Consider the following 23269-nt stretch of genomic DNA (forward strand, 5'->3'; position numbering starts at 1 on the left):
CTGATCCTTATTATGGATAAGTTGGGGTAGGCACAGCTTTGAATTGATCTCGCTAGCCTCCACATTTGGTTATTAAGAGAAAGTCTGGCTTTGAGTTGATCTCGCTGGCAGAGGTTGGAACTAAAAGAGCTGTGTAGGGGATCAGCTCCCATAAATATATATATGTGTGAGTATGGATGTGACACACGGGTGGGTGAGTGCTTTAGATTGCCTTTGAGGTGATTATGATTTGATTTGTTTGAAATATGTGAAGATGATGCATTTCACTCTTAGGATGCACTAGACATAGATAGTTATAGAAATTGTAAGTAAAATCAATATCTTACTTTATGAGTCAAACACTTACTCCTGTTCACCCATTTTTTTCAGGTTACAGGAGAGCTTATTTCTTGTGTCTAACCTACTTCCTACCTCACAGGTCTACTAGCAGTTATTTTCATATTTTGTATTGTTAAATTTAAATTCTAGACCTCCACATGTGTAGAATTATTTTACTTAGCTTGGGATTGTAAGGTTAATTATTTTAGAATTGTAAACTTATTAATATATGTATGTGGAATGAATGGATAGATGATCATTTTGGATGAGGGAGTTGGACTCCCATTTGATCTTATATTGAGTTGTTGATGATTGTGAGGGAAAATTGAGCTCCCCATATATATGTATATTGTGATCACATGTTGGGTGAGCTAAAACTTCCCGTTGGATGGTCTAGCTTATGATCAAACTCTGTCTAGTTGATTTCTTAGAAATGGGCTCAAAATATGGGCCTTATGGATGGGTTAGAGATTAGTTGGGCTTACTATGGGCTTCGGGGGCCTTATATTGACCCAAGTCCTAGTGTCGATCTGGCCAATAATTTGAGTCATGACAATAATGGTATCAGAGCTTGGTTACAAATTCATGGGAAGTGCATGTCTAGAGATTTAAAAAGGGGTCTTGTTAGGAGGTCACATGCGGAGTATAGGTTCCTATTTCATCTTTTTCTATAATTCCTTGTTTCTAGCTTTTGTGTTATACCTCGAGTAAAATAAGAGTGCTGTAGTTAGTGTCTTGATTTTCGTGGAGTATATAGAGATGTGAAATAGAGTTAATAGACGTGTTGAGATCTACCATGGGAATATGTACTCCAAAGAATGTTGTGTTTTTGTCAGTATGGTGCAAACAATGTACTTATCTAGTGCAAGGCACGGGGACATAAATGTGACTTTTGGTAGTATAGCTGCCCTAGAGGGGAGTGAGGGTGTCACTGCTGGCAGTCGTTAGTGGATAGCCCAATCAGAGAAAGTTATAGTATCAATTAATCCGAGAGAGATAAAAGATTGGGAAACTAGTTTTTTGGGACGTACCGTAATAACTATGCAATGTTCTCTATGTTTGTGCTAGAAGCTACAAATTACAGTACTGACATGGGATTATTGTGTAGAGCTGCGTGCTTTTTCATGGTGTTCCAAGATGAGAGTGTTTGTAGGTAACCTCTGGTTTGGTATAGATATGCCAGAACAAAGTTCTATATCTGTAGAGGAGTTGAAAACTCCTAGCTAGGGGTTTAAAACCCTTGAGTTAGAATATCAAATGTTATAGTTGGTCAGTAATTAAGGTCAATGACTCGGTTACCCTAGCATGAGCTAGAGTTATATCAGGACTCGTCATAAGATTAGAGGTTTCAGTATAGTTAAAGTAAAGGTAACACCTATATAGTGAGACCATCTGGACTCGGATATAGGGTCTTGAATAATTTTGACCTTACAAGGGAAGTTTTGCCTAAAGTTTAGTAAGAATAGTATACTCCTTGTGTGTCAGCAAGGTGCAAAGTACAACTTTGCTGCCTAAAGGAGATCGAAGGCTAGGAATAATGTTCATAGCCTATGAGATGATGTTATAGGGAATTTTAGAGTATGATAAGAGAGTAGATATCCTTATACAGTTGTGGCAATTTAGTAGATGTAGTAACTCTCTTAACGTTAGATGTATTGCAAAGTATGCTAATGTCGTTCAAGTGAGATAGTGGATTACTATTGGTGTTGATGACTAAATGATTGGCATCCCAGTTAGGACAATAAGCTGTGGTAGAGAGTTGTTGACTCAAGTACCGTAGAGAGGGTACAAGTTCCATTGTAGTAATTATAAGTGATCGGATCATGATGGATTAAAGGTCTTTGAATTGAATAATGAGTTTAAGTACCCAATATTTTATGTTTGGCTAATTGAGTGGGTATGGGAAAATAGAATCTCTGTACATATCCTCCATGAGGTAGTAGGGGGTAATATGTGGTCTAAAGAACATAAACAGAGATCATATAGTGAATGCATGGCTACTATTCCTTAAGTTCCTCCTTAGCTTTTTGTTGCTTGAGACAAAAGTATACTCTAAATAAAGGAAAGATAAGGACAGAAGTTAGCATAGATAAATCATAGAATATGTGTAAATATAGAAGAAGTGCAAAAGGGAAAGATAGAATAGGTGGATCAAATGCAGCAGGAGAGATAACATGAATACCAGTAGAAGTACTAGCTAGAGTAGTTAGAGGACTAATTCTAAGTAACATCTAGGTGTTGATGACTTGATAGAGATAGTGAAGGGATATAAGTTTCTGACATGACAATCAGGTTAATAAAAACAGTAGAACTAAAGAATAATTGAGTAAGACAAAAGGAGTTGGCTAAAGAACAAATTGTAAGCCTCATAATAGGATAAGATTAGGAAAAGTAGAGTCAAGATATAGAGGCGGCAAAGTGCAGTTCTAGGAAAGGTAACAAGATAAACAAAATAGTAAGGATAAAGAGCTTAGAAAAGGATGACATTAAAGAGGACATTTGTCATGGTATAGGACCTAGAAGTGCAGAGTTTAGAGCAGGTCATAGTTGATACAGTGTTAGGAGCTAGAACATGAAACTCAAAGTTGAAGAATCTGGAATAAATTTTGTCTATTTTCTGTCCCCAAGGTAGAATAAGAGGCAATGGGACAAGGACCTTTTGAGTGTTAATGGTATGAGGGAAGCTAGGTGAGGTAGGTAACCAAAGTAGATAGTAACTTGAGGGTGTGCAACGATAACCCGAATAGCTTTAGCAGACAAAGAAGTGAAGTCAGTAGGTAGTAAGTTGAATAAAACTCAGCCTAATAGATTTGAATATGCCTGATGAGAGAAAGAAATAAGAGATAATGGCACAGAGGTTTAACATTAGAATTCAGGATAGTGAGACCTAGAGTCTGTAATTGGAGTTAGACAAATATTTTTAGTGTGACCAATAGGATAATTATGTAAGAAAACATAAATAATAGTATGATAATATATAGTAGAATACTAGTAAAAGTCAAGATAGGACAAGATAGGTATAGGTGTAATTATAAGATATTGAGAAGCACATGAATTTGAGGAGTGATTGTTGGTAGGATTGGAGTAGATCTGAAAGAATCTATCAGTGCTTTATCTTCTAGAATATAACCAAGTAGAAGGAGCATTGGACAAATAATTATAAGTATGGAGGATAAATGCAGAGTAAAAAAGGAAATTGTAAATTCTAAGATGATATGTCAGGTACGATAATAGTACAACAAAGGGTAGATACAACTGATATCTTATAATAAAGCACAATAATTACAAAGAAATGATGGAATTAAAAAGGAAAACTAAGAGGTATGAGCTAAACATTATTTATTATTATAAATTATAAGAGAAGATCTCTCATTCTTTTTAAATTAGCTCATGTTTTAAGAAAGGAGGCTGTGTCAAGGTGACCAATCAATTGAGAATTTGATGGGCATTAGTACGTACACAGCCTCCTGAGGCAAATGATGATAAGTGCATATATAATGTCAAGAATGAAAGAGGATCAAGAGATCTGGCTACAACAAGGAGAATGAATACGTGACATATCTTATCTAGGATTGTGGTATAACACACATTTTTCACTGCCATGTTAGTATAGGTGGGACCTATAAGTTTAAGGATACCTATCTAACCCTGAAGGGTAATTCCCTATAAAGAATAATACAGAATGAAAATGTAATGATGGACCTGTTAGGAAGGAGATACAGGAAGAATCATCCATGGTGGATTGCTTAAGTTCCATAAAATGAGTTATAGGCTAGTGCTATAGTATGACACTATATGTTGTATGTGCCAGTGGAAACAAATCGCAGAGTTAGAATTTTGAAAGTAATGGAATTAGCAAATCAAGCTAGAATTAAGAATCAATAAAAGTTTAAAGTTAACATTGATAGGATGAATATCTTCAAAGGAAAAGATATAAGGTGAGGAAAGACAAAAGGAATGGTATGAGAGGAACACTTAGGGACGTTTAGAATGAGTTATAGTAAATTGGCAGGTTGAGTTGACGGTGGAGCCTTGTTTTAAGTGCTATTGTTGTAACACCTAGGCAAATCCACATCGGCAAAACACGGGAGATCTGGGTTCATAAGATGGAGGTTCCTAACTAATGGCCGTTAAAGCGTTTTAAAACCGTGAGGGCTTCGGCCCAGAGCGGACAATATCACTAGTGGGCCGGGCCGTTACATTTGTGGTATCAGAGCTGCTCCGCGTGCAACCTTGAGGTTTGCCCCACCATCGTTCAAGGTTGCACGCAAACCTGGCTCTGATACCACAAATGTAATGGTCCGGTCCACTAGTGATATTGTCCGCTTTGGCCAAGCCCTCAACGTCACTAGAGGTTACAAACCACCAACTTATAAACCCAAAGCATCTCTCCGTGTTTTGTCGATGTGGATTTGCCTAGGTGTTACAATCCACCCCTTATGGGACTCGGCGTCCCGAGGTTTGCCCCACCATCGTTCAAGGTTGCATGCGGAGCGGCTCTGATACCACAAATGTAACGGCCCAGCCCACTAGTGATATTGTCCGCTCTAGGCTGAAGCCCTCACTGTAACACCCTAGGCAAATCCCACATCGGCAAAACACGGGAGAGATGCTGGGTTTATAAGTTGATGGTTCATAACCCCTATTGACGCGTTTTAAAACCGTGAGGGCTTCAGCCCAGAGCGGACAATATCACTAGTGGGCCGGGCCATTACATTTGTGGTATTAGAGCTACTCCGCGTGCAACCTTGAGCGATGGTGGGGCAAACCTCAGCGAGGACACTGAGTCCCATAAGGGGGGTGGATTGTAACACCCTAGGCAAATCCCACATCGGCAAAACACGGGAGAGATGCTGAGTTTATAAGTTGATGGTTCATAACCCCTATTGACGCGTTTTAAAACCGTGAGGGCTTCAGCCCAGAGCGGACAATATCACTAGTGGGCCGGGCCATTACATTTGTGATACCAAATGTCACGGGCCGATCCTTCTCTAGTTAGTATTGTCCGCTTTGGCCCATGGGCCTCACGGATTTGTCCCTTGGGAGGTTTCATTCCCAAAAGCGCGCTAACCAGGTGAGGAAGGCTCTCACATATATGGCCCAAATCTTTTCTTCCCGTTTCCGATGTGGGACACGAAGTTTCCACCCCAGTGCGTAACTGGTTGAACAAGCACGTCCCAACCCCATCCCTGGGTCGTGACAAGCCCACCAGCTTTCGCCTGGTGCATCCTCGCACCACACACCATACTAGAGGGAGTCCAGCTCTGATACCAAATATGTAATGGCCCGGCCCACTAGTGATATTGTCCGCTCTGGGCTGAAGCCCTCACGATTTTAAAACTCGTCAATAGGGGTTATGAACCATCAACTTATAAACCCAGCATCTCTCCCGTGTTTTGCTGATGTGGGATTTGCCTAGGGTGTTACACTCACGGTTTTAAAACGCGTCACTAGGAGTTACGAACCATCAACTTATAAACCCAGCATCTCTCCCGTGTTTTGTCGATGTGGGATTTGCCTAGGGTGTTACAATTGTGTTAGGAAGTATGTCAGATAGTAAGAAGTTTCAAGCAGAAGTTAAGAAACTCCTTTTTCAGGAAAGGAGTAGGATATGATAAGTGGTATTGACTTGGTGGCTTGAGAATACTTAAACTTTTGTCAAGTCAGGAGAGACACCCAATTCACTTTCTGATGTCGATAGATGCTATAAAGAATGTTTGACAATTGGATGGTATTTAGTGTGCTACAGCAAGGGCAGATATAAGTAAAGTGTTATCAATCATCTATGCAGACTTTGAGCGAGCATCAACTGTATGCTAAGTTTTCAAAGTGTGACTTTTGGCTAGAGAATATTTCATTCTTAGGACATGTGGCCTTTAGTGAAGTTATTCAGGTGGATCCCAAGAAAATTAAAGAATTACTAAGGTATGAAGTTTTCTAAGCATAGTAGGCTACTACATGCGTTTTATGCAGAATTTTTTAGAATAGCAGCTCCTTTGACCTGGTTGACTCGAAAGAATGTCCCATTTATCTGGTCAGATGAGTGTGAGGAGAACTTTCAAAAGCTTAAGGAATGTTTAACTACAGCTCCAGTGTTGACCTTGCCAGTGAGTGAAAAAGGGTATACAGTGTATTATGATACTTCCAGAGTTAGGTTGCAGTGTGTTTTCATGTAGCATGGTAAAGTAGTGTTTTTTTTAAGGCAGTTAAAGAGGCACGAGCAAAACTACCCTACTCATGATCTGGAGATGGCAGTTGTAATTTTTGCATTAAAGATCTAAAAACATTATATGTATGGTGAGATGTGTGAGATATACACTGACCATAAAAGCTTAAAGTACATTTTCCAATAGAAAGACTTAAATTTAAGGTAAAGGAGATGGATGGAGATTCTGAAAGATTATGACTGTACCATTCAGTATCACCTTACTAAAGTGAATGTAATGGCAGATGCCTTGAGCAGGAAATCTTCTGGTAGCTTAACACATATATCAACGGAAAAGAGACCGTTCATTTGAGAGTTGCATGAGTTGATGGATCAGGGTTTGATCTTGGCCATAATAGATTTGGGTGCACTTTTGGCACATTTTAGAGTAAGGCCGGATCTACGGGACAGGATTAGGGTTTCTCAGCATAGAGACCCATAATTGATGCAAATTATAGAAAGAGTGCAGCAGGGGAAAAATTGTGAATTTGGATTTGATGTAAATGATACCCTTATACAAGGCTCCAGCATATGTGTGCCAAATGTGGACAACCTCAGGAATGAGATCATACAAGAGGCACAATACATACCCTACAGTGTTCACTCAGGATCCACCAAGATGTATCATGTTCACTCAGAAATATGTGAAGATGATGCATTTTACTCTTAGGATGCACTAGACATAGATAATTATAGAAATAATAAGTAAAATCAATATCTTACTCTATGAATCGAACGCTCACTCCTGCTCACCTGTTTTTTCCAAGTTATAGAAGAGCTTATTTTTTGTGTCTAACCTGCTTCCTATCTCGCACGTCTACTAACTGTTATTTTCATATTTTGTATTGTTAAATTTAAATTCTAGACCTCTGCATGTGTAAAATCATTTTACTTAGCTTGGAATTGTAAGATTAATTATTTTGGAATTCTAAACTTATTAATATATGTATGTGGAATGAGTGGATGGATAATCATGTTGGATGAGGGAGTTGGACTCCCATTTCATCTTATATTGAGTTGTTGATGATTGTGAGGAAGAGCTGAGCTCCCCATATATATGTATATTGTGATCACAGGTCGGGTGAGCTAAAAACTCACTGTTGGATGGTCCAGTTTATGGTCGAACTCTGTCCGATTGATTTCTTAGAAACGGGCTCAAAATATGGGCTTCATGGATAGGTTAAAGATTAGTTGGGCTTACTACGGGCTTCGGGGGCTTTATACTAACCCAAATCCTAATGCCGGTCTGGCTCATAATTTCGGTCGTGACAAAATGAAAATTCATTTGAAAGTCTTAATAATCAATTTCATGGAATTTATTATAACTAAACCAAATTCCATCAAAATTGATAGAATTTGCAAATAAAATATAAACTTAAAATCATATGTATTTCAAGTGATAAAATTATTCTCTTATTATACATCATTTTATTTTACTTTATTTATTTCAAATACAAAATTTATTTCATTTGAAATGAGTTTCATATTTAATATAAAATATATCAAAGAAATTCATTTACAAATGAAATGAATTTTATCATGGAATTGAACCAAACAAGGATAGGTAGTTATTATTTAAAAGGAAATAAAAAATTGCTTTCAACACATAAAAAAAACTGAATATCATGGGATCCACTTATACCTATTTATATGAATTTCATTAGCTTGCTATTTTATGTAGGTCATCCTCTATGAAATCACAAAGAGATTATATAATTTCTCCTGATTGCTTAGCGATGGTTCCGAAAGATCTCTTTTTTGTAATTGGATGCAATTCTGGCCATGTAAGCAATTCAGCGATTAAATAAAAATATACGCTTTAATTAAGCGGTTGCATTTTATTTTTTATTTTATAGTATATATATTAAAAATAATTTAAATGGATATGTGTAAGTATATTAATTCATATTTTCTAATATCAAATTCATATTTTCTAATATCACATTCTAATTTCTAAGTTCCTTGTGTAATTATTTGCTAATCATATTAAATAAATGAATGCTTAATTTTAATTATAAAGGTTAATTTTTCGATAATCATAAATATAAATAAAATTTAGATAGGCATTGAATCAGGAAAATGCAAAAATTTATCATTGGATTATAGGTTAAGTTTCAATTGAATATCTAAATATTTTTCATTCAATTAGACCTTTTAATTTTCAAAGTCAGCAATTAAGCTAATAAGTAAACATGTTCAAAAGGTAAAGTGAAATAAGATGTTTTAAAGGAGTAAAGCCCAATTAATTTAGAATTAGCGCTAAGCAGCTATTATTGAAGAGGAAAACCCAAGTTAACACCAATGATAGTTGCTTTTATGGGTGCGAAAATCTTATCATCAGCAGGATGAGAGCCTACTGAACAATTCCTTAACACTAATTTATCTTTGTAATATCTTATTTTAGACCTCTTTTGGTTGGCCAAAAATTAACCCAGAAATAGAAATGAATGGAAATGATTATCTTTATGAATATTTAGAAATTCGTTTTTTTCATTTCCATTCTCACAAACTAAAGAATTCAATTTTCACATAAATCATCATTTCTCTTTTCAACCTGAAAATTAAAATATGAGAATGAGAATGATTATCTTATCCATTTATTTAATTATAAATAAAAATCATAATAATTAAACTAATCTTGATAATTAAAATAGTTAATTAAAATAAAAAATAAAATAATTATAATAATAATAAAAATATAAAACTCTTATTTTTATATTTGAATATAAATAATTAAAATTAAACATTATAATTATAATTAATTACACTTAACTAGAATAAAACACAGTAAAAATATAATTTTTTATTTTCATATAATTGATTTAAATAAAAATTTTGAATATAATTAACTTTAATTATCTAAAGTACAAGGATGAAATGAATTATTTTTATTCTTACTTATAATTAAATAAAATTAAAAAATTATAATTGCAATTATAATTCATTCAAATTAAAAAAATATAAAAATATTATTTTTATATTCTCTTATAATAATTAAAATTAAAAAGTAAAAATATAAAAGTATAAAAAAAATAATTTTAAATCCTAGAATACATTTGCACATGCCATTAACAAGCATTAAGGAACAGTAATGTAGAATTAAATAGTAATTCTTTCACTTTAGTTAATTTGTAATGCAAGATTATCAGTATATTGATGGAGTTAATATTGCACATAGTGGTAAGACTCGTGTCGCAGTTTTTAGATATGGAGAACAGTCTGCAAATCACAAAAGGGAGATGGTAGAGAAATGAAAGATTGAAGAAGTAGATTTCAATGTTTGGGGCTTGACTTCGGAGCATTTTCTTCCTCCTTTTGGCAATTAAAAATGGCAAGAAATAGCATATGCTATAGAATTCATTTGTGGGTTTTTGCAATTATTTTTGTGTAAATAATTAGCAAAAAGGGAGGACAAAAACAAACATAATTTTCTTTAATTTTTTTTGTCATCCATTGACTAATTCGATCTCGTCTGATTTAATTTTTTTTAGTTTATTTTTTGTTCTTTAATTTTCTCCTCTGTTAATTAAGAACCACAACAACTTAATTTTACTTCAATTTTCAAACATTATATTATAAAAGATGATTCACAATATTAATAAACTGTAATAATAGCAATTTTTAATAAAAAATTATGAATAATCTTCCAAAAAATTCATCATACAGCACTCATGAAATAGGCTACCAAAATGGAATGCTAATAATGAATGCCCTTCCAAATCCAAAAAAAGATTCGTGCACTTTGTTCTACTGTTTGTTCAATACTTTCAAGCTTCCTTGCAACCCTTATTTTTTTTTTTTTTTTGCAAAAGACATATTCGTTGTGAGAATAAATAAATGAAATAAACAACAAAATTATTGGAAAAAAGAATATGAGAGTTTTATAAGAATATTAAAACAGCGATTAAAAGACTGGCCAAGGTTAGACCAACGTAAATCCATGTTCTCCTACTGTAAATTTAGGCCCAAAAGAAACTAGAAAAAGAGGAACGGTTGCCATTAAAAGTCAACATCCAAGCTTTTAACCCACAGCGTCATCTCCTGTCACCCATTTACTGCATTCTAAAAGTGTATTGATTCATCAGACCATTGAATGATGTTCCAAAGGAGCTCAATCCATAGATCATCGCACCAGCAGCATAATAAGGTGCCATATATCCTTCCAACCCCACCTGCGCACCAACCCAGTATGGATTATATGCATAAGAACCAATAGGCATCATATATGGAATTATGGCTGTATTATATAATTTCTCCTTATTGCTTAGCAATAGTTCCGATGGATCTCTTTTTGTAATCAGATGCGATTTTGGCCGTGCAAGCAATTCAGCTATTAAATAAAAATATTTGGTTTAATTAAGTGGTTGCATTTTATTTTTTATTTTATGGTATATATATATTAAAAATAATTTAAATGGATATGTTTAACTATATTAATTCATATTTTCTAATATCACATTCTAATTTCTAAGTTCCTTGTGTAATTATTTACTAATCATATTAAATAAATGAATGTATAAATATAAATAAAATTTAGATGGGCATTGAATGAAATGCAAAAATTTATCATTGGATTATACGTTAAGTTTTAATCGAATAATAGTTGCTTTTAAGGATGCAAAAATCTTACCATCAGTAGGATGAGAGCCTACTAAGTAATTCCTTAACACTAATTCCCAAATCAATCTCTATCATCATATCTTTGTAATATCGTATTTAGGCCTCATTTGACTCACAAAAAATTGACTTAGAAATGAAAATGAATTAGAATGATTCTTTTTGTGGGTGTTTAAAAATTCTTTTTTTTTTTTATTTATATTCTCACAAACTAGGAAATCCAATTCTCACAAGAATCATTATTTCTCTTTGGGAATCAAAACACAAGAATAAGAATGATTATCTTATCCATGTATTCATTGAGATGTTTCAATTTTTATATTTTCATATTATTAATTAAAATAAAAATATGAAAATAATATTTTATGTTTAAAATAATTAATTAAAAATAAAAATAAAAATTATAAATACAATTACAATAGTTAAATAATTATAGCCATTAAAATATTTTTATATTTCAAATAATTAATTAAAAATTATAATTATAATTATAAAAATCATAATAATTAAAATAATCTTAATAATTAATTAAAATAAAAAATAAAATAATAATAATAATAATAATTAAAATATAAAATTATTATTTTTATATTTTCGTATAAATAATTAAAATTGAACATTATAATTATAATTAATTACACCTAACTAGAATGAAATGCAGTAAAAATATAATTCTTATATTTTCATACTATTGATTTAAATAAAAATTTTGAATATAATTAACTTTAATTATCTAAAGTAAAAAGATGAAATGTATTATTTTTATTCTTACTTATGCATAAATAAAATTAAAAATTATAATTGCAATTATAATTAATTCAAATAAAAAAATAAAAAATATTCTTTTTATATTCTCTTATAATAATTAAAATTAAAAAGTAAAAATATAAAAGTATAAAAAATAATTTAAATTAATTTTCATTAAGTACAAAATAAGTTTGATTGTAATTTTGTAATTTACATATGCAAATCAAATATCTTAAAAAGAAATTTGACTTCAATTATACAATGAACTAAATATAAATGAAAATTTATCATTTTATTTTTGATTTCGCTCGATTCCGATTCCAACATTGATTTCATTTCCAATATACAAATCAAATGGGTCCTGAAATCCTGAGTACATTTGCACATGCCATTAAAAAGCATTTAGGAACAGTAATGTAGAATTAAAAAGTAATTCTTTCACTTTAGTTAATTTGTAATGCAAGATTATCAGCATATTGATGGAGTTAAATATTGCACATAGTGGTAAGACTCGTGTCGCAGTTTTTATATATGGAGAAACGATGCAAATCACAAAAGGGAGATGGTAGAGAAATGAAAGATTGAAGATGTAGATTTCAATGTTTGGGGCTTGACTTCGGAGCATTTTCTTCCTCCTTTTGGCAATTAAAAATGGCAAGAAATAGCATATGCTATAGAATTCATTTGTGGGTTTTTGCAATTATTTTTATGTAAATAATTAGCAAAAAGGGAGGACAAAAACAAACATAATTTTCTTTAATTTTTTTTGTCATCCATTGACTAATTCGATCTCGTCTGATTTAATTTTTTTTTAATTTATTTTTTATTCTTTAATTTTCTCCTCTTGTTAATTAAGAGCCACAACAGTTTAATTTTTCTTCAATTTTCAAACATTAGATTATAAAAGATGATCCACAATATTAATAAACCGCAATAATAGCAATTTTTAATAAAAAATTATGAATAATCTTCCAAAAAATTCACCATATAGCACTCATGAAATAGGCTACAAAAATGGAATGCTAACAATGAATGCCCTTCCAAATCCAAAAAAATATTTGTGCACTTTGTTCTACTGTTTGTTCAATACTTTCAAGCTTCCTTGCAACCCTTATTTTTTTTGCAAAAGACACATTCGTTGTGAGAATAAATAAATGAAATAAACAACAAAATTATTAGAAAAAAGAATATGAGAGTTTTATAAGAATATTAAAACAGCGATTACAAAACTGGCCAAGGTTAGACCAACGTAAATCCATGTTCTCCTATTGTACATTTAGGCCCAAAAGAAACTAGAAAAAGAGGAACGATTGCCATTAAAAGTCAACATCCAAGCTTTTAACCCACAGCGTCATCTCCTGTCACCCATTCACTACATACTAAAAGTGTATTGATTCATCAGACCATTGAATGATGTTCCAAAGGAGCTCAATCCATAGATCATCGCACCAGCAGCATAATAAGGTGCCATATATCCTTCCAACCTCACCTGCGCACCAACCCAGTATGGATTGTATGCATAAGAACCAATAGGCATCATATATCTCTCAGTCTCAAAATCTTGACTTCTTTCTCTCTTTTTCTTTCCTCTCGCACCACAAACCACCTTTTGCTTGACTTCACCCTTGACCACTTCTCTCTCGTCCTTTTTCTTCTCTACCTCACTGGAAATCTCCTTTTGCTGCACTTTTTCCTCAACCCCCATGACACCTCCTTGTGATGCTGTATCTTTCATTCTCATTGGCCCAATAGTATCTTCAGATACATTAGTTGCTCCTGTAGTTCTAGCTTTCTTAGTTGTCTGGTGTGGAGCGTCAATAAGTTTTCTTTTATTTGCCCCATCTTCTACATCACCAGGTGATGGCTTCTGCTCTTCCTGAAATGATTCTGCAGATGGTTTTGTTGTAGAGATCTGAGGTTCTGAACAGTGAGCCAATTCCATATCCTTATCTTGGAAAGAGTTTCTTTTGGCATTTTCACCACTGCTGCTGTAACAAGGACCAGATTTCACAATGCAATTAATTGTGTCCCTAAGCGTCATGTTTGGAATCAGATAATCAGTAAGGATATTTGTTGCCCCACAAACACATTTCAACTTAGAGGTGATTAGATGAACCCTGATACACTTATCACAAAAGCTCTTGAAACAACATTTGCTAGTCAAGACAGCATCCTTGATTACTTGTTTGCACAAGGGGCAGAGAAGTTCTGGTGGAAGATCACTAGCAGACCAGGATCTCTTTGAAGGCAAGCAGCCAAAAATTTCCTTCTCAAAAGCATGATAATTTGGCTGTAAAACAGCAGTTGCACCACTTGACAACACATAAGAGCCACCTCGGTTTGGCATCAGCATCGACTTGGGAATTCCAGTAGGAGGCCTCAATCTTTTGCAATCATAATTTGGATCTCCATTTGTTGGGCAGTCCTGAATAAAATGTCCTCGCACTTTACATCTGTGACATACATAACCCTCTGGTGGTATTTTCTTCACCAATCCACTAAAACCCCTACCATTTTTCACACCATTTGAACCTTCCAACCGCCATTCCAAGGCTGGAGCATTTACTAAAGCCTTAATCTTGCTGTCCTCATCAGATTCTGCATCTACAGTTGACTTGCTATGCTGAACTGGCTTCATTCTAGGAATCACAAACACATCATCCCCAAACCCATCGTCACATCGAAATCCATCACCCCCATTGGGTTTTGTTGTGGACAAACTAGTGACAGTACTTGAACAAACAGAACTAACACCAGTATTTGCAGGGTTGCTTCTGCATGAAGCAGTAATAGCAGTTTCAGAGCTAATCTTGGAGGAATTAGAACCAGTACAATAAGAGGAACTAAGTGGCCGTTGCTTTTCCCTAACAACAATAGTTGTATTGTCGATGGGCTTGCGACGTCGCGATCCAGGAACACGACGAATCAGAACCCTAGTATTGTTAGGGATCAGCATATCATCAGCGTAACAATCATTCGTCTGGGCATTAACGACCACAAGGTCCAAATCAGTACCCAAACACAAGCTATTGGATTTAGATTTATACTTTAATTCAACAATTTTCTGTTTCAGAGCATCAACAGAAATAACAGAGCTATCCACCCAGAAGGAATCATACTCCTTTGCACTGAAAAATTTAAAATGAATCGGCATTGAATTGAATACGAAGGGAAGAATGTTATAAAATTTGTTTTGAATGAAATTGATATTTGATTCGCATACAAGAGGATCGATATATACGCGTATTTACGCATAATGTTATCAAAGTCCCAGTGCAAGGCATATTTACGCGTTTCCTTATAATTAATTTAATAATTGATATTTAATTATTTATATTATTTTATCCTTATAATTTTAATTATCTATACTATTGAGTTCCTCGTATTATCTGTACTATTGAGTTCCTCGTGCTAAGGTCAAGGGTCTGTTCGGATGAGTGTAAAGATTAAGAGAAACAATTATTTTATCTCTGTTTAGGAAGATGTGAATTAATGAAGGATGAGGGTAAACAAGGTTAAGCCTTATCTTCTCTTACCACTCAAATTTCAATTTTTTGATGTACAATGGATGTCAAAATAAAGTTGAAAGTAGTAAATAGTATCGATAAGGTTGGATAAATAAAAAAATGAAGTGTAAGAGGATATATATAAAAAAATGGATAAAATTGCAATAAATTTTTAAATTTTTGGAAATTTACATAAAATTTTATACATTTTAAAATTTTGACCAATTTTGTTAAAATTAAAAAAATTGAATAAAATTATGGTTAAGGATTAGCTTTCTTTTAGCCAATAAGTTAATTTTTTTTAAATGGAAATCGAACAGAGGTAACCCAAATAATAATCAAAATCACATCAATTAAATGAAAAATCAAAATTTTAAAAATAAATCAATTTGATTTTTCATTGAATTCGATTTCTATTACTTTATCGGGTATTTACAAGTATCTAATTAGACCAAATCTTAATAAAATAAATTTAGATAGTATATAATCAGATTTAAAATAATTCAGGTTTGAAAAAGGGTTTGATTTTTATAGATATAGAATTTATTACCTGAATCTATTTATATAAGTAATTAATTAAATATATATATATATATATGTTATAATAATATTTATAAAATTTTATATATTATAATTTAAATAGAAAATTTAAATATTTTATAAAATTATTAAAATTTTAAAATATAAATTATTAATTAAAATATTATTTTTCAAATAATAATAATTTAGTTTAAGATTACAGCTCAATTCTACACCTGTACTTATTGAAAAGTTTAATTTAGTTTATTTTTAATTTTTTATCTAATTTAGCCTAAAAGTTGCAATTTAGACTCAATTTAGCTCAAAAATTAAGAAAATAAATAAATTGAGCGTCTTAATTTTTAGATTTAAATCAATAAATCAATAAATTCAGTCTCAAAATTAAAAAAATTAAACTTTTTAATTTTTATTTTAATAAAAAAAATTAAGAAATTTTACTTATAAATTTTAAAATTTGAGTTAAGTTGATATTAAATTGAAACTTTTTTGCTAAAGTAGATAAAAAAATTAGAAATTGACTAAATTGAACTTTTCTAATAAGTGTAGGGACTAAATTGAGCATTTTCCATTTTTAATATTTTTTTATTTTTTAATATTAAAATGTTATTTTTATTTTTTTATAATTAATTAAATTAAATAATAAAAATAATATTATTTAATATAAGTAATTAAAATGAAAGTATGAAAAAAATATTATTTTTATATTTTTATTAATTAATTAAATTGAAAAATGGTAAACAATAGTTTTATTTTCATATAATTAATTAAAATTAAAAATTATGATTGTAATTAATTTTAATTATTTAAAATAAAAACTATTATTTTATATTTTCATTTTCTTCATTAAAATTAGAAAATTATAATTAAATAAAATTAAAAATATAAAATATTATTTTTTTCATATTGTTAATTAATATTAAAAAGTTAAATATAAAAAATTAACTAATTATAATTATTTAATTAACATTAAAAAGATTAATTAAGTAATTAACATTAAAAATATTGAAGAAAGAAAAAGAAAATAACTCATACACTAAGTCATAAGTGATGAGTGAATTGTGCATTAAATCAATTTAAATTTAAATTAAAATAAAAAGATTAAATTAAATAAAAGTGAAAAAATAAATTAAATTAGACATTTTGAAAAAATATAAAAGGTAAATTTGGCTTATTTCTATTTAGTTTTAGTTTGTGAATGGTAAATTAAAAAAAAAAAAAGTCAATTATAAAAATATTAACAGGATGTGCGTTGGGATAGTACCATTTTCACTGCTGCCTTACCGCTAACGTCTCTGCTCAACTCAGATTCCCCTGCCATATCTGCTTTCATCTCTGCACAACTCAGATTCCTGTCTCTCGTCTTCTACTTCGACGCAGCCTCCAACATCCCCAGCGACAAGAGGACGCTATTTTAAATTGGGGAAGTTCATTTCCTTGGGCAAGTTCATTGACCTGGTGGTGAACACGGAGAAGACGATTTTCTCTGCTGCTGAAATTTTGCAATGGCTTTTCTGTTTAACAAATTTCAAGAGGTATGAACAGAAATCTCTCTCTTGTAGCGTAGTTTATCTATTCCGTTCTGTTTGGTTCAATTTCATAGTAACTAAATGCATAAGAACATAATCGATTGTTTAGGTTTATGTTTTTGGGCAAATGAGTGGATTTTGGTTCAATTGCACAGTAACTAGGATAGTCTCGAGCTTGTATGAACTCTAGTTCTCATCAATTAAATTGAAAAGAATTTTAAGTTGTTGATCAATCACTTGTCTAATGATTCCACAAATGATTTAATCCAATAGCTAAAAAATTTGGTGAGCTAATTTGATCTTGAACATTTTTTTAGCACTTCCCTCTTCTTGATGATTATTTGTGGGTTTTTGTTTATGATTCTAGGCAGTGAAAGTTCTTGCAAAAAGTCCTACATTTGCCAGAGATCCAAGGCTTTGAAGCAGACATAAATCGCCTTTTCCTATATACCTGGTAACTGTCTATTTGTTATTGAAATGATCACTGGTTATAATTTGCCATTTTTTTAATGTAGAATCTATGTAGACAATGGGAACTTCACTCATATTATCGTTTACTATTTGCTAGAACTTCATTCACATTATCATTTAGCATTTGTAATAACCAAGTAAACATTACCAACTCAGTAGTCCTGTCACATTTAAGATGTGCTGCTTAAGTGTTATTTTACTGTTTTCTCTTATTCTAGGATCTCGCATCATTTATTTCTGCAGTAATTGATCTTCATTGCACATTTGGATCAGACTCTACATTGCACATTTAATGTTGATGTTTCTCTTTACAATCTGATCTCAGCCTCCTACATTGAATTCACCACTTGCAACCAAGTACTGTACTAACCTTGAAATCTCTTGTTTTAGTTTTAGGTAAATCATTCATGATTAGCTAAAGAAAAATTTCCTAAATAAGTATCTGATGATGCCAAGATAGGAACATATTCCTGTAGTGATAAAATCTAATTGTCTCTGATTTGAAATATCAAAGTTTTCCTGGAACACCATTTGGAGTATTAACAGTTTCTAATTAAGTTAAACTAAGCTAATATAATATATTTTTATCCCTAGGACCCACCATTTGTGTTTTTTATAGTAAAAAAGATCATGTGATTGTGGGCTTTGGTCTTGTTTGCTAGCTTAAATGGTAAAATCTGTTGGAACTTCACACAAGTCTCAACTCTTAATGGTTCAATGCTTTATCAATTTTAACCAATTGTTTTAAGTTAATCACTTCTGCTTTTGACTTTTCAAGTTGGTAACGATTTTCGCCAATATTCATGCAAATTTACTATTATTTTTGCTATTGCTGATTCAATTTAAATATTAGTTTTTAGTTGTTTTAATTTTCCGGTTACCTTAGTAACAAAATACCCTTCTTTGAAAGCAAAGGATCAAATGACATAGTTTTATTCTATAACTTTGAAAGCAAAGGATCAAATGCATAGTTTTATTGTATGGCATAGAGAACTAAATTAATGGAGAGCAAAAGACAGGACATAAAAATGCTGAAAATCAATCTATGATCTATCTCAGATATGTCATTGACAGTGACAAGGATACCTCAAGAGCTAGACAATTCTCTATTAAACAAAATAAAAATGGGACCTTGGTCGGAAAAATATTGAATCTCCTTGATCTTAACACATGAATTGCAGAAATCAATGATACAGAAAAAAAAAATGATTAGAAACACACAATTAATCAAGAATCGAGTGAACAGCCAATAATTGAAGGCAAATAGCCCAACTAAAGCGAACCCATTTGGTTGTTTAACCAGTATAACATCTAATGATGGGGATTTAAACTAATGAATGTTAAGAAATATTTCAAAACTCAGATGTGATTTTGGGTTTTTCTGTGATGAGAATGTATATTAGCAATTCCAGATTCAAGGAATTTGGTATCATCAACCAGTGAGTATGAGATATAGAGAGAGAAAGCATACCAACTTCAGACTCGAGAGCAGTGGATATGGGAACTGAGCAGTGAATGAAAGAAACAAGAAGGAGTGAACTCATGTTTAAGCTGCGCCTGGAATGGAGTTTGAAGTGGCAATCAATATCAATGATGGTGGTTTGGTGTTGATATTTGATAGTGCTGTTCTTGGTCTTGTTGATGGGTCAAGACATTCCTGTTTTAAATGGAGAGGAGGCAGGCTTTCCACCTGGGAACAACTCTGGGGAAGGCTTTAGTCCACTCTCCTTGTGAAGCGCGTGCATTTTCTTATTTGCAACGGTAATAAATGTATTTAATTATAATTTAATAAAAAGCTTAACCCACAGGTTTGATTTAGTTTTTATATTTTTAAAATTAAGTAATTTAGTTTGTAAAATTTAATAAAATTTATAAATTAGTCAGTATTATAGAATTTAATTACATTATTATTAATTTTAGTTAAAAAAATTAAAATATTTTTAACTTTATTTTCAATATAAAAACAATTTAGTCCCTAAGATTATATTTTGTTTGATAATTTAATCTTAGAGATTTAGTTTAACTTATAAATTAGTCTTTGTAATTTTAAAATCAAACAATTTAGTCTTTAATGTTTTAATAAACCTACAAATTAATCCTACCACAAAAGTAATTAATTTATATTTTAATAATTTAAATTTAAAATTTTTAATTTAATAGGACTCATGTTTCAGAAATGTAGAGATTAAATTATTAATAAAAAAAACTTTATGACTAAATTATTAAGAAAATAAAACTTTAAGACTAAATTATTTTATGATTAAAAATAAAAATAAGGAAATTTTTTAGTTATTTTTATTAAAGTTAATAATAATTTAATGAAATTCTAATAGTAGATATTAAGTTGTAAGTTTTGTCAAATTTCATAGATTAAATTATTTGATTTTGAAAATGTAGAGATTAAGTTTTAAGTTTTGTTAAACTTCAGGGACTAAATTGTAGTTTAGGAATAAAAATGATATATTAATTATAATATTAAAATAATATTTGAAATTAACAATTTTTGATAAAATTATTTATTGAATATATTTTTAAAATAATTTATGAACTAATGTGCATTGAAATATATCGAATTTTTATTGTTTTAATTATAAATGTAAATATATCTATAATTCAATAATGAATTATATTCTTAATAATTAATGAAAAATTCTAATTAATAATAAATAAAAAAGAAATAAACCTAAAATAAATAAAAATTCACATCTTTATGAACATGATGATAAATGAATTAAGCATGGATAATAAGGAAATTTATATCAGCCATTTTATATATACATTGATAAATATAAACATTCAAAGTTGATAAAAATACTAACTACGCGATATAATTGGTAATTACATACAATATTGAATTTAATAAATAAAACTAAAAAAAAAAAAAGATAAAATTATAAAATACTAAAAAAATATATCGATTATTTGATATAGTTGGTAATTACTTACTATTTTAACTTTAATAAGTAAAATTTAAAAAAAATAAAAAATAAAATTTTAAAATGCTCAAACAACTATAATATCTTATATATATATATATATATATATTAAAAGGTTTTAGCTAAAATTCAGTAAAAGAAAATTTTAATTTAATTAATTATGACTATAGATTATTTAAAAAAAATTAGAGAAATAGGAGAAAACATATGTATGTACATATGAATAAACATAATTAATTATATTAAAATTATATAATATATTTAAAAATTATAAAAATATAAATATAAAATTGATTCTAATTTATATTCTCCAATTTAATGCTATCCAATATAATTTTCAATTTAATTATTAAATAAAATAATTGAATTTATTTCAGTCTTCGGATATGGTTGAAGGTTCATTATGTTTATTTAGTCATAAACACATAGTGAAGGCACTTGTGCAAAGTTAAATGTGAATCAAACCACATAATAACAGTGAATCAAACAGTAAATTTTACAAGAATTTAATTTAATTAATTTTTTTAATTAATTCTTATATTTAAAATAAAAGAATTTTAAATTTTTTAACTTAAATAAATATTTATTTTTAAAAAAATTAAAAACAAACATGATTATGTATGAATTTTATTAAATTCTTTTTCTTGTATATAATTTATTCCGAACAAAGTCAATATTAATTAATAAAATTTATTAAAAAAAGAAATAAAACTTTATTCACATCTTAAACAATACAACAAAATAAAATATACTAATATCTTATTTTATTATATTCTCAAAGATTTAATTTTTATTATTAATTATATTGTAATTGAACATGGAGGATATATATGGAATACAATTAACGTGTTTGGAATTCTCTTAATTTCTTCTGAAATAACCTATAGAAGTTTAAGCAAAATTTCCAATTATCTCACATGGATTGTATAAATAGAGGGATCTTCCATAAAATGGTTGAATTGGCCTTGCATTCATTTCAAATCCCTACAAAAGAACAAATTATTAAATATAAAAGGACTAAACACATAATACTATGGCTATATTTGTTTGAAGGAAAATGTTTTTCATATTTTTTTTAATATTTTTTTATTTTTTAATGTTCGGGAGTGTTTAAGAAACTTGATAAAAAAAATAACCTAAAAAAATAAGGAAAAATAACTTTCTATTTTAAAAAATGAAAGTTATTTTTCTAACATCGCTTTGCCCCAACAACTGTTATCTGCCCAAGTAGGTTTGCATGAACTATGTGAAGTTCCAAATCGTACCTTCTAACACAAAACAACAATAAAACCAATGAGGACATTTATGCCCGACCCAATATAACTTTAATAGGATAGAACTTAGATAGTATACATATAGCCGGGTTTGATACGGATTCAGATTTGAAAAATAATATACTTACCAGATTCGGTTTTATATATTAGGTGTTCATTATCCAAACCCGTTTATATAACTAATTAGTTAAATATAAAATATATATTTTTTATAATAATATTTATAAATATATATATAAATTTTCAATAAATAGAATTTAAAAATTTTATAGACTTATTAAATTTGTAAAATATATATTATTAATAAAAAAATACTTTATGTAAATTGTTAATTAAAAGGTTTGAATATTTTTCGAGTAATAATAATTGGGTTTGTGATGGATTCGGATAGTTAAAGATAAATTTTAATCGGTTTTGGAACGATTCGAGTATTGAAAATTTTATTTAGGTTCGGATTCGAATATGGTGATTTTTATAGGTACCCTAACTGCTATCATTTTTAAAAGAAGTCTAGAATAATTTGAAATTATGAGTAATTTTTACTTGTCTTCCTTTAACTATATAGATTATTTTGCTTTTGTTAATCATCTTCAATTCGTTACCAAAAAATCTTTAAACTTTAATTTTATTTTAGAAAAATTCCATTAACCTACAATTCAAAAATAATAATAATAATAATAATAATAATAATAATAATAATAATAATAATAATAATAATAATAATAACAGTGCCATCCCGACTTACACATTTATTATGCACATCTCCTTGTCACAAATAGTTCATAAATTTAAATTATAACATAATAGACATGAATAATATGATAATATCACAATCATTACGTTAAAGTTAAATTATATATTGCTTTTGAAATTTAGATCACTATCCATTACAATACAATTTATTCACTATCATCCTCACTATCATCATCATGTTCATGGAGTTCTTCTTCATCGCTTGCTATTGTATGATTTAGATCTGCCTAGTCCAATAGTTCCTCTTCTCAATGGTTGTAAGCTCTAGTAGTTCACCACTTGAATCATCTAATGGTCCAATATGTTGATCTTCTACTTCCGTATTAATTTGTAACACTTCTACTACCTCATCTTGAAATGCTTGGTCTGGTATTTG

The 23269-nt window shown here is 30.1% G+C and overlaps 1 protein-coding gene and 1 long non-coding RNA gene across 4 annotated transcripts; one reads left to right on the forward strand and one right to left on the reverse strand.

The window, feature by feature from the left end:
• Nucleotides 1-13126: 13126 nt before the first annotated feature.
• On the reverse strand, nt 13127-15041 carry LOC131178315 (E3 ubiquitin ligase PARAQUAT TOLERANCE 3-like). The gene has a single exon (XM_058143270.1). It carries the CDS (start codon nt 15039-15041, stop codon nt 13260-13262), a length of 1782 nt encoding a protein of 593 aa, XP_057999253.1. The 3' UTR covers nt 13127-13259.
• A 2124-nt stretch (nt 15042-17165) lies between these two features.
• Nucleotides 17166-19748, forward strand: LOC131178639 (uncharacterized). Of its 3 annotated transcripts, none has more exons than XR_009147580.1 (3): nt 17170-17465; nt 17827-17913; nt 19334-19748. It is a non-coding gene; the product is annotated as an uncharacterized LOC131178639 (long non-coding RNA). The 3 variants fall into 3 exon arrangements; XR_009147581.1 differs by having other exon boundaries at nt 17171-17465; nt 19343-19748; XR_009147579.1 differs by lacking the exon at nt 19334-19748 and having other exon boundaries at nt 17166-17465; nt 17827-18142.
• The last annotated feature ends 3521 nt before the right edge of the window (nt 19749-23269 follow it).

This window comes from Hevea brasiliensis, chromosome 3, assembly GCF_030052815.1.
Source record: "Hevea brasiliensis isolate MT/VB/25A 57/8 chromosome 3, ASM3005281v1, whole genome shotgun sequence".
NCBI classification, from domain to species: domain Eukaryota; kingdom Viridiplantae; phylum Streptophyta; class Magnoliopsida; order Malpighiales; family Euphorbiaceae; genus Hevea; species Hevea brasiliensis.

Coding starts and splice junctions, on each gene's coding strand:
- LOC131178315 (XM_058143270.1), bottom strand. CDS start 15,041: ATGCCGATTCATTTTAAATTTTTCAGTGCAAAGGAGTATGATTCCTTC.